At 40.7% G+C, this 16,389-nt stretch overlaps 1 protein-coding gene across 1 annotated transcript; it reads left to right on the top strand.

The window, feature by feature from the left end:
• The first annotated feature begins 7,779 nt into the window (after window positions 1-7,779).
• Window positions 7,780-9,203, top strand: LOC130719425 (uncharacterized). Its single transcript, XM_057570054.1, has 2 exons — window positions 7,780-9,157; window positions 9,199-9,203. The coding sequence occupies exons 1-2, from the start codon at window positions 7,780-7,782 to the stop codon at window positions 9,201-9,203; spliced, it is 1,383 nt and encodes a 460-aa protein (XP_057426037.1).
• Window positions 9,204-16,389: the final 7,186 nt, after the last annotated feature.

Here is a 16,389-nt window from a genome sequence, read left to right on the forward strand (position 1 = left end):
AGGGAGAGTGATTTTATGACTCTTGTATGTTATGTATATTTTTTTGTGGACCATATGGGACTCTTTATATTATGACTCTTTTTATTTACATGCTTTCTATTTTTAGTCTTAATATTAAGACTCTTATAGATAAATAATCCAATGCATGAAAAATAACATAAATAATACATGACAAATAGTTCAAAGGTTACACAACCAAATTAACCAGAAGCAACACGAAAAACAAAATTATTCCTTTGTGATATCGATGAAGTCATGGGGTCCGCAATCCTTTGGAAATACCTTGACTACGTTGGGCAATGTTATATTAAGATAACAAATAGATCATCTCGGTGAAAACATAGCAACTTGCAAGTAAATTGCAGACTTTAATCCAACCATGCAAAACATAGTTGTCCAAATGAAGCAAGCTTAATGTTTAGGTTCTTGAGGATAGACCTTTTGGAGAACGAGAACAGATCCAACAGTTATGCCATTCGCAAATTCACTGTGAGTGAAGGCCTTGCGATGGATGCTAGCATCAGCGGTGCCCGTAGGGTCCTAAATTATTGCAATCGTGAGAGAAATAAATAGGAACGATGCACGGTTATAGAAGGGGGACAAAAGCAAGGAAATACCTTGAGGGTAACTTTCGCATCTCCGAAACCATTAGGAGTGCAAGATTTGATAACAGCAACAACATTCTCCACACTCTCAACATTCGCTGTGATTGTGCCCAGCGGAGTGGCAAATCCCTACAATTGCAAGGCTGATAGCCAAGCATTTGATTTGAAATCAGGGATCGGTTTCGGTTGATTCGTGTTCAAGCACACGCCTCACGATTTCCTGTGTCGGAATTAGTGGTGTGTTAGTGGTGGATCTACGGGCATACATGGCAGCCTGGATGGCGCCAGCCGGGCTAGGAATGAGAGGACGAGAGCTGCCAGAAGTGTTGCCTTGACGTTTGCAATGGCGGACGAATGCATTTCGGTCTTGTTCAGTTGTGTGATTTTTTTTTCTTCGTTACAAGACAGGAAAAAGAGGATGAAGAAGAAGAATAAAAAGAAGAGGCAAGACACAATAGAGATTTATAGCAGAATGATCATAAGATTTATGGTGTATTGGTGGCTGGTAGAAGTGTGGTTGGGGTTTGTGGTTGAGAGTAATGTCAGGTTTATAGTTAGTCGTGTAGTGGATGGAAATGACAAGACTTTGATGATGGAAATGACAGGAGGGGAATCACTTAGCAGGTTATGGTTCCCACACTTTCCATTCTTTTCATTTTTCCTTGTCCTTATTTCTGCTTCTCTCATCTGCACTTCTGTGATTTGCTAATTAATGAAATTAAATGACAAATGTGACAAGACTTTGTATTTGTGTATTTACTATGCAAGGACCATCAAATTAACAACGTAACAACAAATTAATATTACCAAAAGCAGCAAATGAACATTACACGCAGTGACCTGTCAATCTATGGTTCTGTCTACATAGTTATCCTTAACAACCAAAGGATAAGAGCCATCAAATTAATATTACAGAGTGTTTACAAATGAATATTACACGATAGGGAACACTCAATCTGTGGTGATGTCCACATAGCTATCCTGAATATGACTAAGAGGAGCAAAATTCGCAAGCCAAGCTTGGAATTCTGCAGCGAACATGTCAAAACGAAGACCATATGGGTCGCGCCAGTATCCGGAGGCAGCATCAGCATGTCATTGCCACTGGGGAGCAATAGGCGGCATAGGGTGTCCAGGAGTTAAATGGAGCTATATTATAGGGAATAACCGCAAAATTAGATAACTTCCAAATACAAAAATTAATTGACAAGCTAGTAGTAGGTAACCAAAATATTAGTGTAGTTCTTTTGATTGGCTGCATTTTGCTCAAACCATGATGTGCAACCATATGTGCCAACATCTGGAGCAACATGGTGAAATTTCATATGTTGTTGGTTCAGTCGTTAAAGTCAAGTTTGTTGTGAGGTTGCTGATTGTATGGGATTCAGAAGATTTATTCTATGTTGTGCGTTTTATCTTCTGAAGGCGTGTTTGTTTTAATCTTGGCTGAAGTAACAAGATTGATAACGTGTGAACCAAGTCTATCTCAAAGTTTGAATTCTGTTTTACTTGGTTCTGTTATTTTATTCTGGTAAGATTTGATTCCATGAAGATTCTTTCCAGAAGTGTGTTAGTGGACTCTATGACGTTTAGCCCATTAAAGATCCAAGCCTCAAGTGAACGTCTATATAAAGGAACTTATAAACCCTAGCTGCACACGGATTCAGAGTGATACATACTGATCTTAGGGTTTTTGTTTGTGAGTCCTCTTGTGAGTTTTGTACCAACTTAGTGCTTTCGTTCATCAAAGTACTAAGTTGATTTGTTTAGTTGAGTTGTAATCTCATCAAACTTGTTTGTTGATAAACATGACGTGATCACTGTGGCAGTGGTCATTAGGGGTTAGAGAAAGTTTTCTCATAGCTTAGAGGAGAAGGGCTAAGCTAGATTCACTTGTGTAATAGTGGTGGACATAAAAGAGGCTCTATACTAAGGGGGAGTACTTAGGTATAGGAGGGACTTTCATGTGACCTGAGAGCTATTATTTGATAGTGAATTGACTCCTGGATTGGTATCCTCCAGACGTAGGTGATGTTCACCGAACTGGGTTAACAACTCCTTGTGTTTGTCTTTTTAACTGTTTGTTTATTTTTAATACTCTGATTGTGTTTTGTTGTGCTACACATTGTTGCAACATTGTGTATCACATCTGTCCTAGGTGAATACGAATTTCAATTGGTATCAGAGCAGGCACCCTGTTCTGGTTGGGTGAGCTCCAGGGAAAACAGATTCGGTTCCAATGGACAACTCAAAGGAAGGTGGCTCTGTGAATAGACCACCTATTCTGGATGGCACCAACTACGACTACTGGAAGGCTCGCATGATTGCGTTTCTCAAATCAATTGACAGCAAGACCTGGAAGGCTATTGTCAAAGGTTGGAAACATCCGGTGAACATACCCAAGGAAGGGTCATCTGTTGGTGAGTTGAAACCTGAGGATGAATGGAACAAAGAAGAGGATGAGGAGGCGTTGGGTAACTCTAAAGCGCTAAATGCTATATTCAATGGAGTGGATAAAAACATGTTCCGATTGATCAACACTTGCACTGTGGCAAAGGATGCTCGGGAGATTCTCAAGACTGCTCATGAGGGGACTTCCAGAGTTAGAATGTCAAGGCTTCAGATTCTAACAACTCAGTTTGAGAACTTAAAGATGAAGGAAGATGAGACCATCTCTGATTTTCATATGATACTGCGTGATATGGCAAACTCCTCTTTCGCTTTGGGAGAACAAATGTCAGAGGAGAAGCTTGTGAGAAAGATTCTCAGATCTCTTCCTAAGAAGTTTGACATGAAAGTAACTGCTATTGAAGAAGCTCAAGACATAAGCAGTATCAAGGTGGATGAGCTTATTGGATCCTTGATGACTTTTGAAATGACTCAAAATGATAGACCTGAGAAAAGAAATAAAAGCATTGCTCTTGTCTCAAGCACAGATTTAGATGAAGATATGTCTGATAATGAAACTGGTGAAAGCATATCAGAAGCCATAGCTCTTCTGGGAAGAAAATTCAACAAGGTTTTGAAAAGGCTGGATAAGCGATCGAGGCCAAATGTGCAAGACAAACGGCTTGACAACTTCAAGAATCAGCAATTTCAAAGAAGAGTGAAAGATGAAGACAAGACAGGAAATGGCCGAGGGGTTCAATGTCATGAATGTGAAGGTTTTGGCCACATCAGGGCTGAATGTGCCACCTATTTGAAGAAACAAAAGAAAGGGATGGTCACCACTTGGTCTGATGATGAATCTGATACAGAAGGTGAAGATGTAACAGCAAACAGAGTAACTTCATTCATGGTTAGATGTGATTCAGATGATGGGGACAGTGACAAGGAGATCTCTGATGAGGAACTTGCTGAAGCTTATAAGCTTCTCTACACTAAGTGGAAAGAAGCATGTATCTACGGTCAGCAACAGAAGAAGCAAGTTTTTGAGCTTCAAGCTGAGAAGAAGAAGCTAACTGAAGAAGTGGCCTTATTGAACTCAAAAATGGAAGGAATGACCAAGTCCATTCGCATGATGAGTAAAAGCACTGATATTCTGGATGAAATTCTTGATGTTGGAAAAAATGCAGGTGATAAGACTGGGATAGGATTTGATTATCGTGCTGTTAACAAGGCAAGCCAGAACATGACTAAGGAACATGTGCAGATTGGAAGGCAATCAAATGTTAAAATGTGGAACCGCAGGCCCCAGCAATCAGTTACACATTCGTATGCTCCAGTCAGGAACTATCAAAATTCAACTTGGAGATGTCATTTTTGTGGGAGATTTGGTCACATTAGACCATATTGTTTCAAGCTTTATGGATATCCTATACTTCAAGATGTATCACGAGAGTATGAAAAGAAAAGTCCAGGCAAAAGCAGGTGGAAGCCCAAGGTTAATGCTACTGCTCTCATTGCTCACACCTCTCTGCGTGCATCATCAAAAGAAGACTGGTACTTCGATAGTGGATGTTCCAGACACATGACAGGAGTGAAGAGTTATCTGGAGAAAATGAAACCACATGCTAAGAGCTTTGTTACTTTCGGTGATGGAGCCAAAGGAAAGATCAGAGGAATTGGAAAATTGTCTGACACAGGGTCTCCAAACCTTGATGATGTTCTGTTAGTTGAAGGTTTAACTGCAAACTTGATCAGCATAAGTCAACTTTGTGACCAAGGCTTGAAGGTGGTGTTCAAACAATCTGGGTGTGTTGTCAAAAATAAGAACAAGGATGTGCTAATGAGAGGAGCCAGATCAAAGGACAACTGCTACATGTGGACCTCTGAAACAACATCCTTGTCTGCTCGATGTTTGATGTCTAAGGAAGATGAAGTTAGAATCTGGCACCAAAAGTTAGGTCATCTGAATCTTAAGAGTATGAAAAGAATTGTCGCTGAGGAAGCAGTTAAAGGAATACCAAAGTTGAAAATTCAAGAAGGAAAGGTTTGTGGTGAATGTCAGATTGGGAAGCAAGTCAAAATGTCCCACCAGAAGCTACAACATCTGACTACATCAAAAGTGCTTGAATTACTACACATGGATTTGATGGGGCCAATGCAAGTGGAAAGTCTGGGAGGAAAAAGGTACGTTTTTGTATGCGTAGATGATTTTTCCAGATTCACTTGGGTAGAATTTCTGAAGGAGAAGTCAGACACCTTTGAAGTGTTCAAAGAACTATGTCTCCAAGTGCAAAGGGAAAAAGGGAGTGGGATTGTTAAAATAAGAAGTGATCATGGAAAAGAATTTGAGAATGGTCAATTCTCTGAGTTCTGCTCCTCTGAAGGAATCAAACATGAATTCTCTGCTCCTATCACTCCTCAACAAAACGGAGTGGTTGAAAGGAAGAACAGAACATTGCAAGAATCTGCCAGAGCTATGTTGCATGCTGAAAATCTACCATATCATTTTTGGGCTGAGGCTATTAACACTGCCTGCTACATTCACAATCGCGTCACTATTCGTCAAGGAGATACAGTCACTCAGTATGAACTATGGAAAGGGAAAAAACCTACAGTGAAGTATTTTCATGTTTTTGGCAGCAAGTGTTACATTCTGTCTGATAGAGAACACAGGAGAAAACTGGATCCTAAAAGTGAAGTTGGAATATTTCTGGGGTATTCTGGAAACAGCAGAGCATACAGAGTTTATAATATTCGTACTAAAGTCATGATGGAATCCATTAATGTAGTTGTTGATGATACATCCAATGAGAGAACGGGACAAGCTCATGATGAAGATGATCTACCATATGAGTGTACAAATGTGGAACTAGATGAGCCAGAAATTCAATTCCCAAATGAGCAAGAAAGCACTGTCTCTCAACTGCCTGTTGCTACCAAAGAACCCTCTATTAGAATTCAGAAGATACATCCAAAGGAAAATATCATTGGTGATCTGAATGATGGGGTTATTACTAGGTCAAGGGATCTAGTCTCTAATGGCTTCATATCAAAAATAGAACCAAAGAACGTCAAAGAAGCTCTGACTGATGAGTTCTGGATTCAATCCATGCAAGAGGAACTGGGACAGTTCAAGAGGAATGAAGTGTGGGAATTGGTTCCAAGACCTGATGATGCAAATGTTGTGGGAACTAAGTGGATATTCAGGAACAAGTCTGATGAAAGTGGTAATGTGACAAGGAACAAATCTCGTCTAGTTGCTCAGGGATACTCTCAAATAGAAGGAATAGACTTTGATGAAACTTTTGCTCCTGTTGCTCGTCTTGAATCTATCAGGTTGTTGTTGGGAGTAGCATGTTTGCTAAAATTCAGACTATATCAGATGGATGTCAAGAGTGCATTCTTGAATGGTTACTTGAATGAAGAAGTCTATGTGGAACAGCCTAAAGGGTTTGTAGATCCAAGTTTTCCAGATCATGTATACAGATTGAAAAAGGCTCTGTATGGCTTAAAACAAGCACCTAGAGCATGGTATGAAAGATTAACAGAATTTCTGACCAACAATGGTTATGACAAAAGTGGCATTGACAAGACCTTGTTTGTTAAGAAAAATGGCAGTGAACTTATGATAGCTCAAATTTATGTTGATGACATTGTGTTTGGTGGCATGTCGAACCAGATGGTGGAACAATTTGTTGAACAAATGAAATCTGAGTTTGAAATGAGTCTTGTAGGTGAATTAACTTACTTTCTGGGACTTCAGGTAAAACAGATGGAAGATACTTTATTCATTACACAAAGTAAGTATGCTAAGGGGATTGTTAAGAAGTTTGGTCTTGAGAATGCGGGTCACAAAAGAACACCTGCTGCAACTCATATCAAGCTCACAAAGGATGAGAAAGGTACTGATGTGGATCCTAGTTTATATAGAAGCATGATTGGAAGTCTTTTGTATCTCACTGCCAGCAGACCAGATATTACTTTTGCAGTTGGAGTTTGTGCTAGGTATCAAGCAGAACCAAAGACTAGTCATCTCATTCAAGTGAAAAGGATCATTAAGTATATCAGTGGTACAAGTGATTATGGCATTTTGTACTCTCACAACACTAATTCAGTGTTAACAGGTTACTGTGATGCGGATTGGGCTGGAAGTGCTGATGATAGGAAGAGCACATCAGGTGGATGTTTTTTTCTTGGAAACAATCTAATTTCTTGGTTCAGTAAAAAGCAAAATTGTGTCTCTCTCTCTACGGCAGAAGCTGAATATATAGCTGCTGGAAGCAGTTGCACTCAGTTGATGTGGATGAAACAAATGTTAAAGGAGTATAATGTGCAACAAGATGTTATGACATTGTTTTGTGACAATCTAAGTGCTATCAACATATCCAAAAATCCAATTCAGCACAGCAGAACAAAACATATTGATATTCGTCATCATTTCATCAGGGAGTTGGTTGAAGATGGTACTGTTACTTTGGAACATGTCTCAACTGAAAAGCAGTTAGCAGATATTTTTACCAAAGCTCTGGATGCCACACAGTTTGAAAATTTGAGACAGTTATTGGGTATCTGCCTATTTGAGGAATTATAGCAATCAAAGGGATTGTGGTGTGCCAACGGCTCTTCTGTCATAACTTTTGAGGCACGCTTAATCCGGAATTTCCATTGTTTCTTGATAACCTCTCCTGCAACCTCCACTGCACAACTTCAAATCTCTGCAACTCACTCCAAAACCGTCCATCCTTTTCTTGAAGACCCGTGTTTCTTTCTTTGTGTCCTCTTCACCATGAGTCAAGATTCTAGCAAGAAACTCACTCCTGAGATGAATGCTTACGGGGTAAAGGTATTGGGTTTGAAATCCAAAACCCCAAAATCTTCAAAGGTTTCAAAATCCTCTCCTCATACCTCTGAAATCGCAATTGCTCAAGGTATTCCTCAACCATCGTCTGATCCGAGTAAGATGAAAGGGAATAAGGCTCGATCCAAGTCAGATGCGTCCAAAGCAAAGAAGAAGATGGTAACGAGAAGCTCTGAGGCAACCCAGGGAGTAAATTCCGAGGCTGAAATCAACTCAAGTACAGGTGATGATGTTGCTGATCCTTGTATCACTGAAGTGTTGGAAACTCCTCTCAAGGAAGTTTTACATGCAGATGTAGATCCAATTGTTCCATCACCAAGCAATAATCAATCAAGCCACGGTGGTGATTCTGATTGCAACAAGGATTCTGATCATCTTGAGGAAGAGGTAATTGTTCCCAACTCTACTCCCTCTGTTGATAAAGATATGCATGTCGAGGATGTTCAGAATGTCATTGAGAACTCAGAATTTGATGAGGTGTTGCTCAACACCCTTGGTGCTTCTGCTTCTGTTGCTTCAAAGAGGCGAAAGATGACTGTTGTTCGTAAGTACTCTACGCGTTCCTCTTGCAAGAAGTTAGGTTTGGGTTTGAGTGAGAACAAGAAGCGCAAGAAGGTCATTATTCTTGATGATGATACTCCAGTTGTACAGAATTTCAAAAGAAAGGTTCACAAAGATAATGCTACTCCTGTTGTTGATGAGACTCCAACTGTGGAGTTGGATAAGACAGATACTGGTTCTGCTGCTCGAAAGCGCAAGATTGGGAAACGAATTCCAGAAAACGTGCCTGCTGCTCCTTTGGATAACATTTCCTTTCACTCTGAAGAAAGTGTTGGTAAGTGGAAGTATGTTTATCAGCGCAGGATTGCTCAAGAGAGGGAATTGACTGGTGAGATTTTGCATTGTCAAGAAATTATGGAACTTATTGAGGCTGCTGGGTTGTTGAAAACTGTTACTGAGATTGGAGGCTGCTATGACAAGTTGGTGAGAGAATTTATTGTGAATATAACTACAAATTGCACTGTGTCTGGGCATCCTGATTTCAGGAAAGTTTTTGTGCGTGGTAGGTGTGTACATTTTTCTCCTGAGATCATTAATCAGTATTTGGGAAGGAGCACTATTGTCACAGGAAATGAAGAGCTGTCCTTGAGTGTTATCACTAATGAACTCACGGCTGGTCAGGTTATGGAATGGCTTGTCAAAGGCTTGTTGTCTTCTACTCATTTGAGTGTAAAGTATGCTATCTTGAATCGCATTGGTGCTGCAAATTGGGCTCCTACCACCCACAACTCAGATATTTCTTCAGGTTTGGCAAAATTAATTTATCTGATTGGTACTAAGGCTCAGTTTGATTTTGGTGAATATGTCTTTGCTCAATGTAAGACCTGGATTTTCAGAACAAGTTAAGTTTCCGACTCACACGTAGAAATAGTGTAAGCGTGACAGGAGTTTGACATTTGAGAAAGATTAATGAAGAAGAAAGTTCAGGAATTGCTTGAGGAATGTTGCGTAGCTGTTTTCGGAGTTAGTGCGAGTCGTCTGCACACCTGCCTTATGGCAAGCGTGTCCAGAATAGGCTATTTCGCTCTTAAAGCAACGTTTTGAGTGAGATTTCGAACTCTCGGAAAATTTAAAGATTCTTTTTATTTTTCCATCGACCAGCGTTTCATTTCGGAACTCTGGACTGTACGCACGATAGGTTTCACTTTTCGGATGTCCGCCGACGCTAATTTCTTTGCTTCGAAACCCTATTTTCGAGCAATGGATGAAGACTTTTTCTATTCGGGACTTCTAAAGAAGATTCCGTCCGCGTTGCCAGACTTGTTTCGACGTTTCCAATCTTTCTTCAGTTGGAAGTTTTGTCGTTTGAGCATCACAGCAAAAAGTAGTTTTTCGGGGCAGATTAACCGACACCGCTTTTGAGTTTTTCGATATCGTTTTTCCCAAATCCTAGATATTTGTTTTGAGTTCTGGAATTCCGACGCCAGAATCTCTCTTAGAATTTCTCGGTGATCGTGCTGCAAAAATCGGAATCGCGAAATTTTCATTTTCCCGCGATTTCACCCGCCTATAAATAGCGCGAAAAAGCAAAATCCTCTCATTTTCTTTCCATTTGTGGCTGATTTCGTGGGGAGCAAGGGGGGAGGGGATTTCCGCGAAAACTTGACCAATCTTCGTGCAGTTCGTCCCTACTTCTAGGTATCGAGGTAACTATCATGAATCCTGCCTCTGATTTCTGTTTCTGCTGAGTTTCTGAAGTCGTTTCTGTGCTCTAAGTTTTGAGCTTTTTCTAAAATTGTCCGATTTCTCTGATTTCTCGCTTGGGTTATGTTCCTTATGTTCCCCTGAGTCTAAAACCTCTGTCAGTAAACTCTGATTGCGATTCAGTTGTCCAGGATCTGAAAAATTGACTCAAAACTCTTTTTGTCTCACATTTCGAAACTTTATTGTCGAAAAGACTTAATATGACTTCGTGCCTTTAGGATTTGTTGTCACGGATATCATGAGGATCGTTGCTGTCAAATTTGTTTTCAGAACTGATAACTTTGAAGTTTTGAGCCTTTATTTTGGACCAAAATGCCCCTGCGTAGTCGTATTTCGGCCCGATTGTCCGAAAATTGTTCTGACAGTTTCTTTGCCTTAGTTTTACCCTAAAACTACCTTGTAAACTGATTTGATCGAAGAAAAAGAGCCGAAGCCTTTTTCTCCTTTTGGCCGTGGGTTTTTCCTAAGGGGAGGGGAGTTTTTCGTTTTCGAAAACTTGTCCTTTCGTACCTGTTTGTCGTATTCTGAAGCTTTGATGCTTTGTCTATCGTTTATGTATTGTATTGCGATCGAACTAATCGATTTTGTGTGGATTCTGCTTTGTTTTTCCTCCGAGGTTCAGTTGAAGGAACTTTGGAAGTTTCAAGGCATTCCTGTGAAGGAGATTTGATTTGCGAAGCTGGATCAGCTCGAGGTTAGGGCAACTTACTATATATTAGCTATGACTGCATGATAGGCGTCGATAAATTCGACTTATGTTTTATCTGATGTTGTTTTTGATGATGAGTTGATGTTATGATGCTTTTCCATACTTGTGATGTTGTGCTTTTGTTGGATTGAGCGTTTTGACGCAATTTCGGAGTGGAGATTCATTGATCTGGTGATCTTTGATATTTCGGGTTGGATGAACAACCCTAGGCAAGTCCAAATGTGGGGTTTGAGACTTAGCCATATGTTGGAATTCTTAGACTTTCCCCGGGAAATGTATTTTGGGTGGTTGATCTTTGAAAACTTAGAATGATAGAGCTTTGAAAAACTAAAGACTTGGGAAACTTAGACTTTGAGAAATAAACTCATAACTTGACTAATTCGAATTGAAACAATTTTTATTAACGTTTAAGCATAGGAGAACTGAAGGGGAAAATATTTACGAAAGACGGGGAAAAGTCGACTTTGTTGTGGGTTTGGAGAGTTATCGGAATTGGGGGAAGCCACTAAGGTGAGCTATGGTGATGATTGAAAGTCACCGAGTACTCTAGTACTCTTGGGGATTGTTGTGGAGCCGTGTTGTATTGACCGACACCTAGTGCTCTTGTTGTTTGGGCTGTGTTGTATTGACCGACACTAGACCCTTGTGTATTCTGTGGATGGAGTTGTGTTGTATTGACCGACACTTACTCCGAGTTGTGTTGTATTGACCGACACTAACTCATGGGTTTGTTGAGATTGGGTTGTGAGCTAAACACTTTCGTGGTAAGGACGATTCGTTGTTTGGCTAACCACGTTGCATTCAATCGGGTGAATAACGGGAATGGTTCACCTGTGCATATCATGGTGAATAACGGGAATGGTTCACCTTGCATTAATGATGAATAACGGGAATGGTTCATCATTCGGTGAATAACGGGAATGGTTCACCAAGGATGAATAACGGGAATGGTTCATCCAGGATGGATTTCATCCAGGATGGATAACGGGAATGGTCCATCCATAGTCAAAATGCTTCACTTGTGGCGAACGGGAACGCGTCACAAATCCGGATACATATTGTGCATTTCACGCATACATTCATGCTGACTGAGATTGTGTGCTGTTTGTTTATTGAAGCAATGTTAGAGCCATAACATGCTAGGATTGTTTATATGTATATATATCAACATATATCTATACCCCATATCACATGTTGAGTGTATATCTACTTATTGCTGTGAGTTGACCCTAGCGCCTTGGCTTTGTTTGTATGTTTGTGTTTGGGCGGTCGGCCTGCTGCCAGATGTCGATGGCCGACTGGTGTTCGATGGTCTCTCCCTCGGGGGGGATCAGATATGAGCTTGTGGATCGGGATGCCCCCACCGCTTGGGTGATCGATGTTGTGGGTCATCGAGCGACGTACCGGGGAAGGGTCATGGAGGACCGGACTGACGAGTGTGAACATCTGACGAAAGAAGTTCTACGACGCATGGAGCTGAGCTTCAACTTGCCGTCTTCAGTTCGCCGAGGACTCGGATGTGTGAGCAGTTATGGGTTGGTAGAGTTAGGCGGGCGTCATATTTGTGTAGAGCTCTGATTCGTTTTGCTTTTGGGACGGGGTAGGTTCCCGACGCATGGCTTTTGTGTGGTTCTCTTATTGAGGGATCACAGTGAGTCAGTCGGACTATAGGAGTCTTTGCTTAGGCCATTTTGAGGCCGACTTTCTCCCAGTGGATTGTAATTATAACCTTTTCACTCACACTTCTGGATCTGTAACTATTTGCCTACGGGCACACTACTTTGGAGTCACTGCGAGTGCGCGTGACATGGGAGTGCAGCTGAGGCTGTACATGTGTATATATTTGTGTGTTGGTTGGGTTTTGTCTTTATTTTCTATTGCTTGATTTAAAAGGTATCAAACAAAAAAATTACCTGTTTTCAGCGTAAAGTCTATTTTTGGTTACTAAAGTGACACCTGGAAATCGGGGTGTTACATTGTGGTATCAGAGCTTAGTCGAGTCTTTTGGGAGTCTTTGGGGAATAGGTCTTCTGTGCTAGGTTGTGTGACTCTGCAAAGAGTGAAAATTGATTGTCTGCAGAGCGATTTTCGCTCTAATTGCTTGCGTTACTACTCAATCGGATTGAGTGGTTTGTCTAGTGCTACCGTATGGTTAGTACTAATCGGACGTTCGATGGGATATAGGATGGTGGATCTTAACCGGATGGCGGAGGCTACATGTGAGCATCATCAACGACTGATGGCGACAGCAATGTATCAATAAAGAGGAATGAACCGAATTGGAGCTGGGGGACCAATGAGGTCAGGTTCCCAAGGCTACAACGGAAGGAAGAGTTACCATAAGTGGGGACCATATCAGCGTTCCGAGGGAAGAAATCTTATCTCAAGAGAGTACAAACCGACGACTGCTGATACTGGGGGGGAAGCCAGTTGGTGACAAAGGAGTGACATCTACTCGTTGCAGAAAGTTTGGGCATTTTGCTAACAAATGCTCAGTGATTGGACGGAGATGCTTCAAGTGTAACCGAGAGGGGCATCTAGCTGTGAACTGCAAGACCAAAGAAAGTCTATGCTTCAATTGCAACCAACCGGGACATTTCTCCCAAGATTGCAAGGCACTCAGGGGCGAATCATCAGGGAATGTTGGGAAAGGAAAACAACTTGCTACAGAGGAAAGGATTCATATCAAGGGAGGAGCAAGAGTTGAGGAGTCGAACGAGGAAGAACGTGGGAACGATGGTAATATTTTAACTGTTCTCGTATTCTAGAATAACTTACTCTTTTATATTCAAGCGAGTGTGACGCGCCTAACTTGTATTTACTACTTAGACTATGATCCTATGATTATTATCCCTAGTAGGACCTTATTCGAAGTTGCTCGTGATTTAACTATAGAGGTTACACGAGATCTAGAATAGCACGCGGAGCTAGGGAGTTGTTTTACCGAGGCGTTGATAAGGAAGCTAGGATCTCAGGGAAATTCCTTATGGGTACGAATCGTAGGATTTTAGGGCGTTTAGTTTTGAAGCGGAGTCGTTAGAGGATCTTTCGGCAAAAGGGATTCATTCGACCGAGTGTTTCACCATGGGGAGCGCCAGTGCTTTTAGTCAAGAAGAAGGACGGAAGGTCGAGATCGTGGGTGGATTATCGACAATTGAACAAGGCGACGATCAAGAACAGATACCCGTTGCCGAGGATAGATGATTTGATGGACCAACTACGAGGGGCTACCGTATTTTCCAAGATAGATTTGAGGTCAGGCTATCGTCGGATCAGAGTGAAGATTGAGGATATACCGAAGACTGCTTTCAGGACACGTTAAGGACACTACGAGTACCTAGTGATGCCGTTTGGAGTGACGAATGTACCTGCTGTTTTCATGGATTACATGAACCGCATCTTTCAGGAGTTCTTAGATCGGCGTGTGGTGGTGTTTATTGAGGACATATTGATCTATTCGAAGGACGCGAATAAACATGAAGGACATTTGCGCCAAGTTTTACAATTGTTGAGAGAGAAAAAGCTGTATGAGAACCCTTCCAAGTGTGAATTCTGGCTGGAGGAAGTCAATTTCTTAGGCCATGCTATCTCGAAGGAGGGCATAGCTGTGGATCCAGCGAAAGTGGAGACTGTTTTGGCTTGGGAGCAACCGAAGATGGTGACAGAGATCAGAAGTTCTGTGGATTTAGCTGGATATTATAGACGCTTCATTGAGGGATTTGCCAAGATTGTTGGACCTTTGACTCAATTGACGAGGAAGGATTAATCTTTTACATGGATTGAGGGTGTGTGGTTCCGTAGCGGAATCGTTAGGAACTTGATATCAGGATAATTGTGGTTACTGGATGTTAGGATCTCATTGTCTGTTCCAGTGGGTTTTTCTAAATTTCCACCTTCGATGTATTAGGCCTGATCAACCTAATATTGAGGGGGTGATATTCGGAATCACAGCTGGTTATGGACTTTGATAGAAGGACGGGTAAGATGAATTTGAATTGATTGAGGATTAGTCGGATTTGGGAGGAAAGTTCGTGTTAAGCATTTGATTGTACAAGATTAAGATTTGAACCTTTGGAAGTTGATGATTTTCGTATAGACATTGATTGGTTAGTTCGTGTGATTACTCCAAGTAGAGGTAGACTAAGCCAATAGAATTGATGTTGGAAAATCTTTAAGTATTTTCTCGGAAGTTATGAAGTCATAGGTTATGTGATTTCTGACGTGGGATTATTAGAGATTAGATAGGTTGGATTTAATATCCGGTTATAGATGATTGTTGGATGGTAGCGAGATTGAGAAGAATTAACTCTGAACTAGATTGTTATAGTCGAGTTCGAGGAATAAGTTTTGCTAAGCGTTGGATTAATATGTGGAGACATTATAGTCTTAAGAGATGAATTTTCGCTTGAAAAGTGTTGAATTAATGATTAAGTTGGAGAAAGAAAGTTTTAGCATAAGTTGAATACTTGAGGTTGGTGATATGGATTCCAAGGAAATATGCTGAGATTACTAAGTGAGATTTACTAAGTTGGATTGAAATCTTAGGGTTAAGATTGAATCTTGAGAGTCGAGAATCGCATACGAGTAAGAGATCTTACAGTTGTAGCTGTGACAATAGGAGTTGAATCTTAGAAGATTGAAGACCTGAAGGTGAGTTTCGGGTTAAGACCATTGAGGTGTAGTATAAGAGAGATCTTGAAGTAAGGGAATTCTGGGTTGTGTGGAGTGTTAAGGTTGGTGATCGATTGATGTTGATTATGAGGTTGCGGACATCATGACCATGTGATAAGATTTGAATGATGTTAGCATAATAAGTTATGATTATGGATAGCAGGATCAAGTGGTGAGTGTGGAAGCATGACGACACTTATCAGGTCGTTTGGGTAAGTGAAGGAGTTATAGTTTTAAGGAACGGATATTCATTTAAGAAGTATTGAAGAATTAAATGTTATTAGAGGACCAAACTTGGTGAAGGTGTAGGTTTTAAATCTATGAATGTCTGTCTAAGGTGTAGGACTCGAAGTTTGTCAGAATTTGATTGAGAGATTAAGAAGTTGATTGACGAGATGGTGATTGAGTCACAGAAAGGAAGGTGTTAGTATTAAGATGAATACCTGAGGTTGTTATATTTTGACGAGTTTCGTAGAGTATAAGAGTCAATGGGACTTTTTTATGGATTTTGATAATGCATATTACGAGTAACAAGTGAATTTTACTAAAGTTGAATGAGAATCCTAGGGCTAAGGTTGACCTAGTGAGCTGAGATTCATGTACACATAAGAGATTTAGTGGTGTTAGCGGTTACGATAAGAGTTAAATCTCAGAATGTTGAAGGATCGGAAGATGTAATGGCTAGTTAAGTCCCTTGAGGTATAGTTATGATTTAATCTTCTAGAGGATAAGTCTCGATTCGTGCGAAGTGTTAGGGATTTCAGTAAGTGTAAATAGGTTTGAGTGAGGGAAGTTCTAAGGAAGAAGACGATAATAATGGATTGTTAGATATTAAGAAGAGGATTATCTTATAAGTTGTTGATAACTTGATGTTGAAGGGGATAAGATTAGTG

Source organism: Lotus japonicus, chromosome 5 (genome assembly GCF_012489685.1).
Source record: "Lotus japonicus ecotype B-129 chromosome 5, LjGifu_v1.2".
NCBI lineage: Eukaryota > Viridiplantae > Streptophyta > Magnoliopsida > Fabales > Fabaceae > Lotus > Lotus japonicus.

Coding starts and splice junctions, on each gene's coding strand:
- LOC130719425 (XM_057570054.1), top strand. CDS start 7,780: ATGAGTCAAGATTCTAGCAAGAAACTCACTCCTGAGATGAATGCTTAC.